Source organism: Neofelis nebulosa, chromosome 9 (genome assembly GCF_028018385.1).
Source record: "Neofelis nebulosa isolate mNeoNeb1 chromosome 9, mNeoNeb1.pri, whole genome shotgun sequence".
Lineage (NCBI taxonomy): Eukaryota > Metazoa > Chordata > Mammalia > Carnivora > Felidae > Neofelis > Neofelis nebulosa.
Window position 1 is genome coordinate 140,969,928 of NC_080790.1, and position 14,798 is coordinate 140,984,725.

Below are 14,798 nucleotides of genomic sequence, written 5' to 3' on the forward strand. Positions count from 1 at the left end.
CCCTGGACACAAGCTCTGGACAAGCGGGTCAGCTTCTGCCGGGGCCCAGCGCCTCTGGTCCCGGAGCTGCAAGTGTCCCCCAAGCGCCGCCTCCGGTGGGGACTCGAGGCATGCAGAGATGCAGGTGGGCAAGCATGCCCCTGCCCCTGGTCCTGCTGCACAGCCCCTCCCCATGCCCGCCGCTCGACACCCGTGCGCCCAGGGCCAGCACCGCCACATGCACAAGATGACAGGCGAGTGCAGCTGCCCACACGCCGTGGGGCTGCGTGCTGCTCTGGCCGGGGAGGGGGGCAGGCGGGAGGGGGGCGGGGCGGGGGCGGGGACCCAGAGCAAGCAGGACAGACGCTTCCACACACCCCACAGCAGACAGTGGACGGAGAGTAAAGGTGCGGACAAGGAGCCCACGGGGCAGGGGGCCGTTTCCGGTCCGCCCAAAACCAGGCCTGTAGGGGGAAGGGGGAGCCGTGGGCCTCTGGCTTTCCGGCGCGTCTGGTGTGTCAGGGCCTCGGGGAGCCCGCACACACAGGACGGAGATGCCTCCCGCAGGTGAGGCGGCCGGTGAGGAGTGGCCACCCTCGGTGCGTAGTAGAGGTACTAGATGGCGAGCCCCGGAGGGAAGGCTCACCGGAGAGCGATGAGGACCCCGGAAACCACCGGTGCCCTTCCTGGCCTCAGAGCCCCTGGCCGGCCCCCAACCCCCCCCCCCCCCCGCCACCTCCTGCTTGGAGCAGGGCATCGTTTGGCTTGGGGACAAAAGCAAGTGTGCCGCCAGCAGCCAGCACCATCACCGGCCGTCATTTGGAATCAGAGGGGGCCCGGGGCTCCGCCGCGAGGGGCCGTGGAGGCCGAGTTGCCAATCAGAATTGGGGCCTGGGGGGCCGGGGCGGGGTGCCAGCCTCGCCCTCACTCATCTAGAACCTCTAATAAGCAGTGTTTGGAGCGGGAGAGGAGGTGGAGTACAGCCGTGCAGCAATGGTCGGTCCGTGCGACACGCCCGCGGTACCTAGAGTGTCCTGGGCAGCATCCACACAGGGACTCTCTGCACGGTCTGCCTTTACTGGAAATGAGGAGAGCACAGTTAGTCCTGGGCGCGCCCAGAGGGGCCTGGGCCGGGCGAGCGGGCAGAAAGCACAGGTAAACTGAGGCACCACGCCGACCCTGATGCAGCCCTGGGCTCGGGGTCCAGCAGCCGCACTTGGGTCTGAGCAATGACAGTGAGGGGCCTGCACAGAGAGTCTTCCGCCGGCCTGGAAAAGAAAATAGTGCCCTATTTTTGGAGAAAAAAATTCCCGTTTTTTTCCTCCAAAAATACCTTTTCCTTCCAGAGTCAGAGTTTTGGGCCACGTCTTCTTAAAAATGTATTATTTTTTGCTATCTTCATGCCAACCAAAAAATAATACACGGGCGAGACTTGGCAAAAGGCTTGTTCTAGATGGACAGGATTCCGGAAAGCACACATTTTAGGGGGGGAAAGCGTGCACTCTGGCGTCACAAACTGATCACCGAGGCTTTGCCGAGCCCAGCCAGCCGCCGGTCAGCAGTGGCCTCGGCACATCCAGGAGCCAGTGGCTGCCTGTCCCTGGAGGGACGCTCGGCAAAGGGGCCTTGGGGGCACCGCCCAAGTCAGTTCGTCTGGGTCTCGGTGCTGAAGCCCTGGGCTGGGCTGGGCTGGACCTGCCGGGCAGCTCAGAAAAGGCTCCCCCAGTGGTCTGCGGTCCCCAGGAACCTCCCCCGAAGGCCCCAGATCTCTCTGCACTACATCGTGCACATTTTTAAGCAAAAGTGAAAACACACAAGAGTCTTTGGTCTTCCTGAGGCCACCCTCCCTCCCCCCACCCCTGCAGCTATGGCCTGAGACAGTTGCTCTCAAACCGCGGGCACAGGAACCAGACACGCCGACCCCTCCCCTCCCCCCTGCTCACACAACCCAGCCCCAGGCAGGGCTGCCCGACGTCCACACACATAAACACTGGCGGCACCTGCCGGCGTCCCCACAGGGCGCCTCCGGTCCCCAACACTTAGCTCTCCCACCAGTGCACAGCTCAGACTGCCCAGAGCGCTCCATGCCGGCCCAGGGGCCGAGGGCCATGGGCCCCCCAGCCCTCTCCCCTCCAGGGGGGACTTCCTCCCTGTGGGGTCCTCTCGGTGAGGGAACTGGGGTCCAGCTGTATCAGAAAGTGCCCTCACGTGGGGGCAAACTTCCCTGTGACTCAGTATCCCCAGGACCCAGACCACCCTCCCCCCGCCCCCGCCACCTAGCAGCTCTGTTCACAGAAGACCCTCAAATTCGGGGCAAATGCTCTTGCCCAAGGCACACCCTTACGTCAGCCACAGTCCCACCAGAGCTAAAGACTGAGAGCCCCTTGCTGCCTCCCCCTGCCCCCCGGGGCTCCCTGGGCCTGCACACGGCCCCCAGCCCCCGCCACCCGGAGGCTCTGTCCAGGGCAAGACGGTGATGGGGGGATGGGCTTTGCCTCCAGCGCCTTAGAAGGACCTTAGCTTTGTCCAACCCCCCAAACAGCTTTGCTGCCTTCAAAACTCCCAGCATAGACGCCGGCCCCGGAAGGGCCCAACACTGCCTGGGGACACGTTCCCAGCTGCACCGAAGACATAACCACCCACCTGTCCGCCCGCTGCCTGCTTCCTGAGCACCTGCGTCAGAGGACTGGCTCTCGTGTGTCGTAAAACCTGAACCGGTCACATGTGGCCAGCGGCGCCCCCATGGGACAGTGCGCTGAGAGCCTGACCAGAGCCGGGGGGTACCCATGGCCTCCCTGAGCACTGCCCCACGGGCCTCGTGTCTCAAGGCCCCCCAACTCAGGCCCGTTCCTTCGGGGCTCAGGCCAGCGCTGGGGTTTTCCTGCCCACAGCAGCCAAGTGGAGCTCTGGCCGGTCTGAGAACCGCCAGCAGACAGCAAGGGTCCGGGAGGGGTGGGCAGGCATGCCCAGGGGGCCTGGGGGTTGCGTGACTGGAAGAGGCACCCACAGACACTCACCAAGACCAGACTGAACAGACAGGCACTCGGACACAGCACGTGGCTGCCTCGACGAGGAGGGACCCACACAGACAAGGGGAAAGCAGCTGGAGGACGGGGGGTGGGGGGGGTCTCCTCCAGGCACGGGGGGTGGGGGGCAGTGAGAAGTGGGATGGGGCAAAGGGCAGATCAGACACACCCAGAGCGGCACAGCCCGAGACCCCGCGGCCTGCCCCCGCACCCTGCCCCGGCACACACGGCCTCGGTCTGACACTGGCCCAGCCAAGGACCCCAACACAGCTGGGGCGCATGCCCGTCGTGAGCCAGGACTGGGAGGGGGTCTCACGGCAGCTGAGTGAGGGTCCCTGTGCCCACCCATCCACCTGCCCAGACTGGTAAGTGCCAGCGGATCCTGGCATGCAGGTGGCAGGAGGCCACTACCTCCCACTGCCGTGCAGGAGGGGCTGGGGAACCACACCCCCGTTAGCACTTCACGCAACAGGGTCCCCTTGCCCGGCAGCCCTGGGACAGGCCCACCCCCTTGGGGGCCCTGGCCGCAGAAGAATTTCTGGCATCCCTACGGTGCTCTGGCTGCCGAAAAGGGGATCTGTGGCCACCCCGAGTGAGGGGACAGAAATGCTGCCCTCCGTCACCTAGCTGACAAGTGTATGTCCCAGGAGAGGCCTTCTGTCCCCAGGGCTCAGCCCAGGGTGCGCCAGGAGGAGGGCCGGGCCAGGCCAGCCCTCGGGGAAGCCACTGGGTCACGGGCAGGCAGGGACACATGGATACACAGGGAGGAGACAGAGGAGTGGTGTGCGGAAAGCAGGGAGAGGGGAGCCACGGAACGTACCGGAGAGCCCGGGGGAGGGCTCCCGTGTGTCCTCACCTTGAGTCCTGCTTTCAGGGTCAGCCACCTCCTCCCCAAAGACAGACGGACGTGAAAGGGGCCCAAGAAGGGCAGTGACAAGATTAAAGGCACTTGGGGGGGCAGGCAAGAGTGTCCAAATTGGGGGGAGGGCAGGAGAGAGAGAGAGAGAGAGACGCTGAGACGAGAGTCGTGGGGAGGAGAACGAGAGGCCGCATGAGGCCGGGGGGCCTCAGATGGACCGGGGCAGAGCTGCGGGCCCGCCTCCCCCGGGCTCAGGGTGCGGAAGGGCCGACACAGCAGCAGCGATGGGGACTGAGGACGCGGGGGGCAGCCCCTGGTCCCCCACACGCCAGGCCGTGCTGGGCATGTGCTCTGCATCCCCCCTGATGGTGAGCACGGGGTCTGCGTGCCAGGTAAACCAGCCAGGTCCAGGGTCGGCTTTCTTAGCTGCTTTGAGGGGCTGGTCACCCTTGCTCCAGCGGCTGGTTCGGGGCAAGAGTGTGGCCAGTCTTCTGTCACCCCCTCTGGGGGAACATGGGGGGAGGAGCGTGCCCTCCCCCGGTGCATGGAGAGGGTAGGGCTCAGCCTAACTTGAGCGGCCAGTTAAGTGGCCTGCGGTCCAGAAGGGACTAGACTCGCGGCAGGGTGTTGGGGGGGGGGGGGCGCGCCCCGAGCTCAGCATGGTGATACACAGGCAGGCTGGGGTTTATCAGACTTGGAAGTCATGAAACAGTCGATTTTCTTCTTTGTACAGGAAAACATCAGATTGCTATCAGCCCTTCTCTGCTCCCAGCAGAGATAACCCTCGGAGTCCCCGCACACGGTGGGGTTGGGGGCGACCCCGTCTCTAACCTGCCTGACTGCACACCGGAAGGCGGCACCTGCAGGGGCCGGACAGGCGAACACTCACAGGGCCAGGGCTCAGTTTCCACCAAGGAGGCATGAGGCGGGGAGAGGGCGTCTGGCCCTGCCCTGGACTAGGGGTGCTCACAGAGGTCTCCTGCCTCAGGGCCAGGGGCGGACGGGGGGCGCTGAGCACAGGCAAAGTGATTTAAGGGCCCACAGCGTGGCCGGCAGGGTCCAGACACACAGTTCCACACGTGGGCACAGGGCCCGCGATGACAGTGCACAGACACGGAGGGGCCAGCCCCCACGCACGGCAGCATACCCGGGGCAGCGGGGGGCAAGCGGGCACTGACCTTGGAGAGGGCTCCGGCTGAGGCTCCTTCCTTTAAACAGAAGCGACAAGACTGTTAGCAGCAGGTGGGTCAGGCGGACACCACCCCACGCAGGGCCCAGTGGACCCTCCCCCCAGCCCCACCCAGCCCCACCTCAGGCCCACCCGCCCCGAGAGCCCCTGGAGGGTCCGAGGAGGCAGGTCCTGAAGGCAAGAGGGAATTCTGGAAGTGCTCGAGGCCCCACGTTAGGGGCACACGTTTTAATGAGAATCGCCAACGTTAACTGAGCGTAGATGGAAACGCTGGAGGGTTCCGGCTCCACAGCCAAGGTTCAGGACGGACAGTTGCCCCAGTTCTGGCTCCCACTGTGGCTTCTTGGGGTCACTCTTCTCCGTGATGTTTCCCAGCGGAGAGGCCACGGGGCTGTGGTCCTGGGCCTGTGCTTGGCTCGGCCCAGGGCAATTCTCCAGCGCACCCTGACTGGGGGTAGGTGACTTCCAGGGCCCACGCTCTTCATGAACTGAATGGAAGGCTGGCGGCTTGGACTTTCCTTGGCTGAATCACGGGGCGACCCCAGGTGACCCGAGTGGGCTCTTCGGGGCGTGTCCAAAGTCTTGGCGGAACAGGTACCATCCTGCTGTGGCTGGCGGAGCCGTGTGCCAGAGGAGGCAGGAGGGGTGCCAGACCGCCCACAGTCCAGCGACGCGGGGTGCAGAGGCCTCCGTGGGACCCCTCATGCCCGTCCTGTAGCCGCCCTGGAGCTCAGACGCCAAGAGCTGCGCGGCGAGTCTCCGGTGACAGCATTACAAAGACCCACAAATCTGGCGGCTTAAGACCACGGGAGCTTCTCTTTCGGTTTGGAGGCCAGAGTCAGAAATCCAGGTGTCCGTCCGCAGCTCCCCGCCTGGGGCCGGAGCGTGGGGTCCCTCCTCCTCTCCCAGCCCCTGGGGGCCCCTTGCACTCCTGAGCTTGTGGCCGTGCCCCTCCAGTCTCCGCCTCCCTGTCACAGGGCTTCTCTTCTGTGTCTGGTCTTTTCAGGACACGTGTCCCTGGGTCTAGGGGCACCCCAATCCAGGATGACCTTCCCTTGAGATCCTTAGCTACATCTTCCAACCCCCCTTTCCCAAATTAGGTCCACTCACGGTTCAAGGGCATGGACATCTTCCGGGGGCCACCACTAAACCCACTACGATCTGTGCCTTAGCACCCCAAAATTCATGTCCACCTTATACCCCAACACCCCAAAGTCTCAACCCATGACAGCATCAGCCCTACGTCCAAATCTCAACTAACGCTCAGTAGCTCAGAGAACCCATAATCGCGGGGTCTCGTTCATCTGAGCCACATGCGAGGAAAAGTGCATGTGATCCACACTTGGGTAAAAGTCCTCTCCAGGTGGGGACCCGTCAACTCTAGAAAACCAGTGATCTGTCCCCAAAATACAACAGGACAGACAGGCCCAGAGAGGCCCACCCAAACAGGGAGAAGTTGGAAGGCATAAAGGGTCACCAGTGCCCAAGGTCTGAGACCCAGCAGGAAACCCCTCTTGGTCACAAGCTCCTCGGTGGTCTCCAGGGGCCCCGGCCCGAACCCGCCCCGCACCTGCCCGGGCCCCAGCCGTTCTCCCCTCGCCCCGAGGGCCCGGCATGTTTGTGGCTGGGGAACTCCGTCAGCCTGTCTCCTGCCCGCGGGTCCCCAGACTGCCAAGCCCTCCTTCGCTCAGTCTGTCTGTCCCTGCCGGCCAGGGCATGCTGCTATAAATTCCTAACAGCCGCGTGGGCCTCCCGCACACACCACAGTGACAGGCAGTTGTGCAGGAGGGTTCCCACACATCTCTCCCGGGTGACCCACCTTACCGCCTCTGCCAAGAGAGCTTAGACCCGCCCGTCAACACACCGAGCTCTCCCACCAAGGCTGTCCCCGCCCACGACCCTCCTTCCAGAGCGCATCTCCTAACTTTGTGTCCCCCGCGGTCTCGAGGGGGCCGCGGCCCCGAGTCTTCAGGCACTGGCTTCTCTGCTCTGAGGTTGATTCAATTCCCCCTCACCGCCCCAGACAGTGTCTTCCACGAGGTTCGGCCTGTCTGCCACCGTCTGTGACAAGAGTGGCCTTCCTCCCTTAGCCGGCGATCCCCATTTCCATGCAAGACCTCACCAGCAGCGCGTACGGCACCCTCCAGCGGCCTGTGCCCTGACCAGACCGTCCCCGCCACACTCCTCACTCCCCAGAGCTCTTACTGGAACCACTCCCACGGCCATGTTTCCCGTCAATCATTTCCTCCAGGGAACCCAGGACTTTCCTGTGTCTTTTTTCCATTTCTTCCAGACCGTCCTCTCCCATATCCCATCCCAGGCACCGTGGGTAGTGCCACAGGCTCCTAACGTCTGGTTACAGACCTGCACTCATCTGCCAGGCCGCACAGGAACACAAACCAGGCAGCCTACACAACACAGGCTACTCCATCGAGCTGGGGCAGCCGAGCTCCCCTGAGGCTCTGGGCGGGGCCTGAGGGGGGTGGGTCCCTCCTGCCTCTCCCAGCTCCTGGTGGCCCCAGGCATCCTGGGCCCCTGGCCACATCCCTCCCACCTCTGCCTCCCCTCATGCGGGCACGCTGTCTTGGGATTTAGGGCCCATGCTAATCCAGAATGGTTTCGTGTTGAGATCCTTCACATAATAACACCTGCAAAGCTTTTTTCCAAAGAAGGCTGTGTTCACGGGTTCCGGGGCACAGACATACCTTCAGGGGATGGGGGCCACCGCTCAACCCTTACGGGCGGCCCACCCCGCTGACCCCTCTTCAGAGGCGGCAAGCCACGCGGGGCAGCCCTCTGCGCAGGGGCCCAGGCGGCCACCCCTCCACACACCCGGCTCTGTGCCCCTGCACTCGAGTCGCAGATTTGGGGGGATTACGAGAGAACCAGCAGGCACCGTAGCGTGTGCGTCCGCCTGCTGCCCCAGAGAGATGTGGGGATGGGCTCTCCCCCGCCTGGGACTGGCACGCCAGCCACGGGAGGAGCCCCTGGCCCCACACGGAGCAGCACCCTCTGTGCCCACCCCTCACACCGGCCACCCTCTGGAGATCGGAGCCTCAACCAGGTCAGCAGAAGCTTTGGAAACCACCAAGGCCACCAGGCCCCGTGGCCAGCAGTGCCGGGGACCTCCTGTGGCTGCCTGCCCCTCACCGAGGACCCCCAGGAGGGCTGAGACACCCCCCCCCCCGCCGCTGCCCCCCGAGCTCCAGCCCAGGTGCCCTCTGCTGACCTGAAGGTGAGCCCAGATTTACTCTTGAGGTTCCGAAGCAGCTCCAGCTGGTTGAGCGGCGGGATCAGTCTGTGGCGAGAAGAGGCACAGTGAGCTTCTGGCCACCTAGGCCTGGGGGACCCTCACCCCTGCTCTCACCAGCATCCACTGCACACACAGGCACCTACGGTGTTAATGCTGGGGGCATGGGTGTGGCCTGTCCCAGGCAGAGGGAGGGGACGGCTCCCCGGCAGTAGTGGCCCTGGGGGGCCACCCGCACTCTCCGGGCTACACCTCTCCCGGGGTCCGTGGCACTGGAGGCGGGCAGTGAGCAACATGCACGGCAGGGGGCAGGAACAGCACCCGGGCCGTCCATGGAGAGTGTGGGGAGGGTCTAGAAGGGCACTGGAGGACAGGTTGGGGGGCCATGTACTGTCTCCTCTCCCTTCCCAATCCCTGAACACCCCTGAGGGGCAGTACCGTTGCAAACAGCATCCCAACATACTCATGGTCCCAGATCCCTCCCTGCAAAGCCAGGGCGGGGACCGAGATCACAGAAAAGGGCTCTTTGCTGGGCAGAGAGAAGTCCGCTGCAGATGGGCGGCCTGGACAGCTGGAAGAAAAGGCTCTGCTCCAAGCCCCCTCTACCCAGACCGGGCCACGCCCACCCAGGACAGCCTGCTGCCCGGCCCCCGCCCGCAGGTGGGCGTTCGCCCATGTGGCCACTGGGCAGCTCCAGGCAGGACTTCCACAGGAGCCAAGGGGACAATCAAGTCTCCGCCTTGACACCAAGGCAGAGATCTGTAAATCCTGCCAGGTTCCTGGGGGACCTCGGGCCTCCCCCACCCCAGCCGCAGGACCAGAGGGGCTAACGGGGCGGGGGGGGACCCCAGTCCCCTCCCAACTTCTGGGGCAAGTTCTGTCCCTCCTCACCCACCCTCCCCTGACTCGGGAGCTCACCACTTTCTGCCCTCACACATTTCTCATCTCAGCGTAAGGAGGAAACGCCCCTGCTCCTTCCTGACCCAGCCCCCATCCTGCACTGTGACCCCCCCCCCACCCAGCTCTGTGACCCCTACTCGTCCTCAAGTGGACTCCCAACCACTCCTTTAAAACCATGCTCAAAGACCCCCACCCAGCCTCAGCCCCCCTCCCTATCGTCCTGTCCTCAGCCCCTGTCCTTCCTGACCCTGGGGACCACTGCCCCGCCCAGACCCCCCCTTGGCCCTGGTCAAGGATCAACGTCGGAGCCTTTACTTGGTGTGGAGGGTACGGCCACTTCCGGCTCAGCCCTCACCTGCTATCAGGTGTGATCCGCTCCACCCCCCCACCCCCCACCGCCCGCCTTCACGTGACGTCACTCAATGGCTCCCCCGTGCCTCCACAGTAGGCTTGCTGGCTGCCCTGAGTCCTCTGTGCTGACGGCCAGGCCTCTCCACACCCCTCCTTGTCCAGCCACACTTCCCTGAGGGCGGCCTGCCCTTGGTCTGAGGTCACAGCCTCAGAGCTGGCTGTGAAGGGGAGACCGGTGAGCTCGCTCCCCCTCCCCCCTCCCCTCCCCTCCCCTCCCCTCCCCGCAGGGCTGTCCCAGTCCCAGTGGGTCAGGACGAAGCAGGAGGTATGTGGGCAGTCAGGCTGGCTCACGGCATGGGCACAGCAGAGGCCGCAGGACTGGACATGGTGACAGAACTGGCCTCCCCACTGCCCCTCAGGCACCCACCCCTGGGCCTGGAGCAGAGACCCTGGACAGCACCCCCCACTCGGCCCCCACACACGCAGGTCCAAGTTCAGGGACACACAGATACACAGATAGGACGTCATGCCTTGGACACAGAAGCAGGGGACAGAACACAGAGGGGCAGGGTCACGGGCAGGGACGTGCACACAGCACACAGCCCCGATGACGCTGAGGGCGGTTGTGGAGGACGCGGGAGTAGGGACATGAGGGGGTGCCCCACAGGAGAGAGTGGCGGCTGGCCGGGGGTCAGCCAGCTCCGAGAGGACACCTCCAACCACCCAGGCCGGGGAGAAGCTGCTCCAGACGGGAGCCAGGGACCGGGTGGACAAGACGGACAAGGGAGGAGAGGAGCCTATAGCAGGGAACCCCCAACTGCCCGGGCAGCGATGGGTCAGTACACAGGGGGGCAGGGGGATGTACACTGACCCCCCACCCTCTCCTCTGGGCGAGGTCTCTGGGGTGTACGGCCAGTAAAGGGCAGGTGCTGGGGTGGAGATGCCCGTGGGATTCGGGGGCTGCCCGGCCCTGCCCCCACAGCACCCCCCCTCTTCCGGAACGTTCAATCAGTTCCCACGCAGGGCACCACAGGCAAGAGCTTTTGCCAGGGGGATCCCAGGCTTGGTCTACACAGGGAGGGTGGGCCCTGGGTCCAAAGGCCTGTGCCCGATGCCCCACCCATCCCACAGGGAAGGGCCTGCCGAGACGCTGCCCTGTGCAGCAGCTAAAGGTCAGCGGGAGTGAGAGCCCCACCCCCACCCCGTGCAGACACAGCAATTGGGACAGCGCTCACGGTCCTCCCGGGTCCAGGGAGGGAGCACCCCTGGCTGGGACAGCGGAAGCCGTGTCCACCCGCTCTGTGCTCTGCACATGGGGCCTGTGGGGAGGGGGGGAGGGCGGGGAGGGGCTCAGCTACTGAGACGCGAGGCAGAAGCAGGACGAGGAACAGAAGACAAGGCAGGACAGACGGATCCAGCGGGAGAAAGCAGCTGACGGGGGAGGGGACCAGTCGAGGGGGGAACCGGGCTCCAGGCAGGGAGGCCACAGGGGGACCAGGGCAGCGCCTGCGCCCGGCGTGGGGGACACAGGCTGGGCACGGGTACAGGGCTGCAGGCCGGGGCGGGCCGGGGGCCGGGGGCCGGGGGCCGGGGCGGCCCTGCACCGTCCCAGACAGAGAACAACCACACCACACACGCTGTCCATCCCATGCATCTCCTACCTGGAGGCCCCGTAGGATTGAGTTTGCGAGCTTTCAAGTGTTTTCACACACACACAAAGGGAAGAGAACGGAAATTTTAAAAGAACGGGATAAGAAAAAGAAAATGAACCAAATGGTTGAGGAAAGTGGGGGAAACAACAGAACAAAGAAAATTAGCGCCAGGGTCGGCCCACTCAGGCCCGAGGGACGGTGCCGGCAAAGCCAGAGCCTTCAGCACTCCCAGGGAAGGGGGACGTTCCAGAGAGTGCCCGCCACCGTGGCTGCTGAAGGAGGGGCGGGGCCGCGGCCTCTGCCCAGGTGACAGAGCGGGGCGGTCGTACCCTGCCTGGACATCGCTACCTCAGGATCCCCAGGGGGACGTCGTCCCAGCCCAGAGCCCCAACCCGCTCTGGCAGCCCAGGCCACTCCTCCGGTGAGGGCTCCTGGCTGGACACCAGTAGGTACAGGTAGGGGACATCCAGGGGCTCGGACGCCCCCGGGCTCAGCTTCGCCCCCGCACCCCGCCCCAGGCAAGGATGGGCCTGCAGGGCAGTGTCTGCCCCGAGGGTCCCCAGCCCCCCTCGTCTCAGACCTTGTTCTAAGCCAGAGTCCAGCACAGACAAATCCTGGGGGTGGCCGGGGACTGCCACCTGCTGGTGACCACGCTGCCTCCACCAAGTGCCCCCAGCGCGGGCTTCCGGCCCTTCTGTCCCACCCGAGGGCGCCCTCAAGCGTCTGTGTGCTCTGTGCTGTTGGGGACTCCTGCTCCTACAGCCTCGACGTGGCCCCTCCCCCACACAGAGACCCTGGTCCTCACTGAAGGACAGAGGTTACCCTTCACTTCCAAAGCTCCGGGGCCCGCCCTGGCGGGCACTACGCCGGGCCGCGGGCCTCCGCGAGTTCTCGGGAGGGGCCTGTCTTCACGATGCTCACAACATAACGTGACCCACAGCAAGGAAGGGAAGCAAAGGGTGGGTGGAGGTGGAAAGTAAGAGCCACGAGCTATAAAACAAAGAACAAAATTAATGCTGCGAAATAAATCACACACAGAACTCCGTGGAAAGTATACACGTTGTTTAAAAAAAAAAGGAGAACTCAATTAAAATAATGAACAACCAAAAAATGGGGCTTCAGAACAGACACGATGACAAGCAGGCGGTGTGCCGTGGGGCGGGGTCCCGGCGGGCAGGCGGTACCTGTACATGGGCACGGTCACCGTGCGTTCATAGTACTGCCACGTCGAGTGCAGGTCTGTGCGAGACAGGTTGGTGGCATAGAACCTCCAGGCGGACTGCGGACGGGAAGCGGGCGAGGGTCAGACCATGCCCACGCCCCTGAGGGCCTCGCCCCTGCCCGGGCCCCGTCCGGCCCCACCCCCGCCTCAGTTTACCCCCGGGAGGAGGGGCACACGCCACCACAGGTCACGCTCGCAGCCCGTCCACAGCGAGCCTTTCGTCGTCCGCCTCACCCGACCCTTGGCGGTTGGGACCTGCCACGGCGGCCGCTCCTGCACTCCCCGAGCCTGATGGGGACACCACCCTGGGTGCGGGCGGGGGGGTGGCTCAGGAGCCGGGGGGCAGGGGCAGAGCCAGGGACACACAACCGGACCCTCCCCAGTGCAGTGGCCCAGCCTCAGCCACACAGCCGGCCTGGGCTCCCGTTCCCTTTCCTTCCAATTGTGGCGAAACACACAGAGCACACGGTCCGCCGTCTCAAAGCGCGCAATCCGGGGGCAACAGGTCCACTCACACTGCCGTGCAACCACCCCCATCCAGCTCCACACTCGCATCCCCCCAAAGGGGAACACGCCCCAGCGCGGGGGCGTCGGGCATCACCTGCACCCGTCTCTACGGCGTCCCTGTCCTGGACACAACCACACAACACGTGGCCTTTTGTGACCGGCTGTTTTCACGAAGGTTTCAAGGCCCGTGCACGTCGTAGTGAGCGTTAGCGTTCTGTTCTAATGATCGAATAACGTTCGACGGCACGGAAACACCGCATTTTGTTCGTCTGTTCGCGGACATTCGAGTCGAGTCGTTTCCACTTTCTGGCTGCTGTGAATCCCCCAGGAGCAAATGTTTGTGGAAAAGTTGTTGGTTGGACATCTGTGTTCAGTTCTTTTGGGTACACACCTGGGGGGGGTTGCTGTGACGTAAGGCAGCACTTACCCCTCTGAGGCACCACCCAGGGTTCTCAAGGGGCCGCACCCCTGCACCCGCCACCAGCAATGCGCCAGCCTCCCGATCCCACCACATTCCCACCGCCTGAGGCGCTTCTGACTCGCGTTTCTCTCATGAATGACGTGGAGCATCTTTTCACGTGCCGACTAGCCGCCTCGACATCTTCTCTGGAGCCACGTCTGTCCGAATTCATCTCCTAATTGGTTTGTCTTTTTGTTGTTCAATTGCTGGAGCCCCTTACGGATTCTGGATACCAGAATCTTACCAGACACAGGATTTGCAAATACTTTCTCCCATTCTGTGGGTTGGCTTCTCACTCTCTCTACAGTGTCCTTTGATGCACAAAAGGTTTTCACTTTGATAAATTCCCATGGGTTTTTCTCTTCTGCTTGTGCTTCAGGTATCAGATCTGAGAAACCAAAGCCATGGAACTCTACACCTATTTTCTTGTAAGGACTGTATAGTTTTGGCTCTCAAATTTAGGTTTTGACCCATTTTGAGTAAATTCTGCATGAAAGCAAAACTTCACTCTTAAAACTGGATCTTCAGCAGTCCCAACACCATTTGTTGCAGAGACATTCTCTCCCGTTGGAGGTTTGCAACATCATAGTTTGGGGGATTGTTTGGGGGCCTAAAACGTGGTCTATCCTGGGGAACACTCCCGTGGGGCTGACAGGCTGTGGGGGGCTGCCCTGTGGGTATTTGCAGGTCCTGTACATCCTGCGTCCTTGTACCCAGGATGGGGGGTGGGGGTGGTGCTGACATCTCCAGCTATTATACAAGCATCTAGGTCGCCCTGTAATTCTGTCAGGCGTTGGCTGCACATACTCTGGGGTTCTGCCCCCAGCGTGGACACGTCTACCCCCGTCCCTACAGTCGGACTCTTGTCAATGTGTCATCGCCTCCTGGGTCTCTCTTAACAGTGTTTGCCTTAGTGTGGTTTGTCTGACCCGACCACAGCCCTCCCAGCTCCCCCTTCGGGCCACCGTTCCCTGAGGGGTTCCTGTCTTCGTTGCTGCACTTTTCAGCCTGTCGCTGTCCTTGGGTCTAAGGAGTCTCCACAGACAGCACACCGCCAGGCCCATCTCAAATCCGTTCTCTCAACTGCTGCCTTTCAAGCGGGAGAGGGGGGTGCACTTACGTGCAAAGTGATCACGGACAGAGCCCTCTGTGTGTGCGTGCTCCCAGCGCCTCGTTTCTGCCTTCGGTGCTCGCTTTTTCTGCTACGTTATCTTGAGCCTCTTCGGAATTTTTAGAAATTGTTTTCTTAATGGCGACCGTGTGCCTCACGGTGAGCGTCTCACAGAAGCATCTAGTCTGAACCAGCTTAGCTGCCACGGCGCACGCCCCTCCTCCACTCCCTGCCTCTCCTCCACCCCTTGCCCCTCCTCCACCCCCTGGTGTTGTGCCCCTTACATCTCTAC

General features: G+C 63.4%; 1 protein-coding gene across 17 annotated transcripts in view; it reads right to left on the minus strand.

Annotated features, from left to right (window-relative positions):
* KCNQ2 (potassium voltage-gated channel subfamily Q member 2) overlaps positions 1–14,798 on the minus strand; it is a 52,780-nt gene that overhangs the window by 12,865 nt on the left and 25,117 nt on the right. For 8 of the 17 annotated variants that reach the window (XM_058686225.1, XM_058686217.1, XM_058686224.1 and 5 more), the window contains exons 8-11: positions 12,391–12,485; positions 11,216–11,245; positions 8,283–8,351; positions 5,043–5,072 (exon numbers count right to left, since the gene is read on the minus strand). In XM_058686225.1, the coding sequence (XP_058542208.1) occupies positions 5,043–5,072; positions 8,283–8,351; positions 11,216–11,245; positions 12,391–12,485 (224 nt within the window). Of the gene's footprint in view, positions 1–1,003; positions 1,058–1,157; positions 1,248–5,042; positions 5,073–8,282; positions 8,352–11,215; positions 11,246–12,390; positions 12,486–14,798 lie in introns of all 17 variants that reach the window. The other 9 variants (XM_058686219.1, XM_058686223.1, XM_058686222.1 and 6 more) reach the window with 4 other exon arrangements.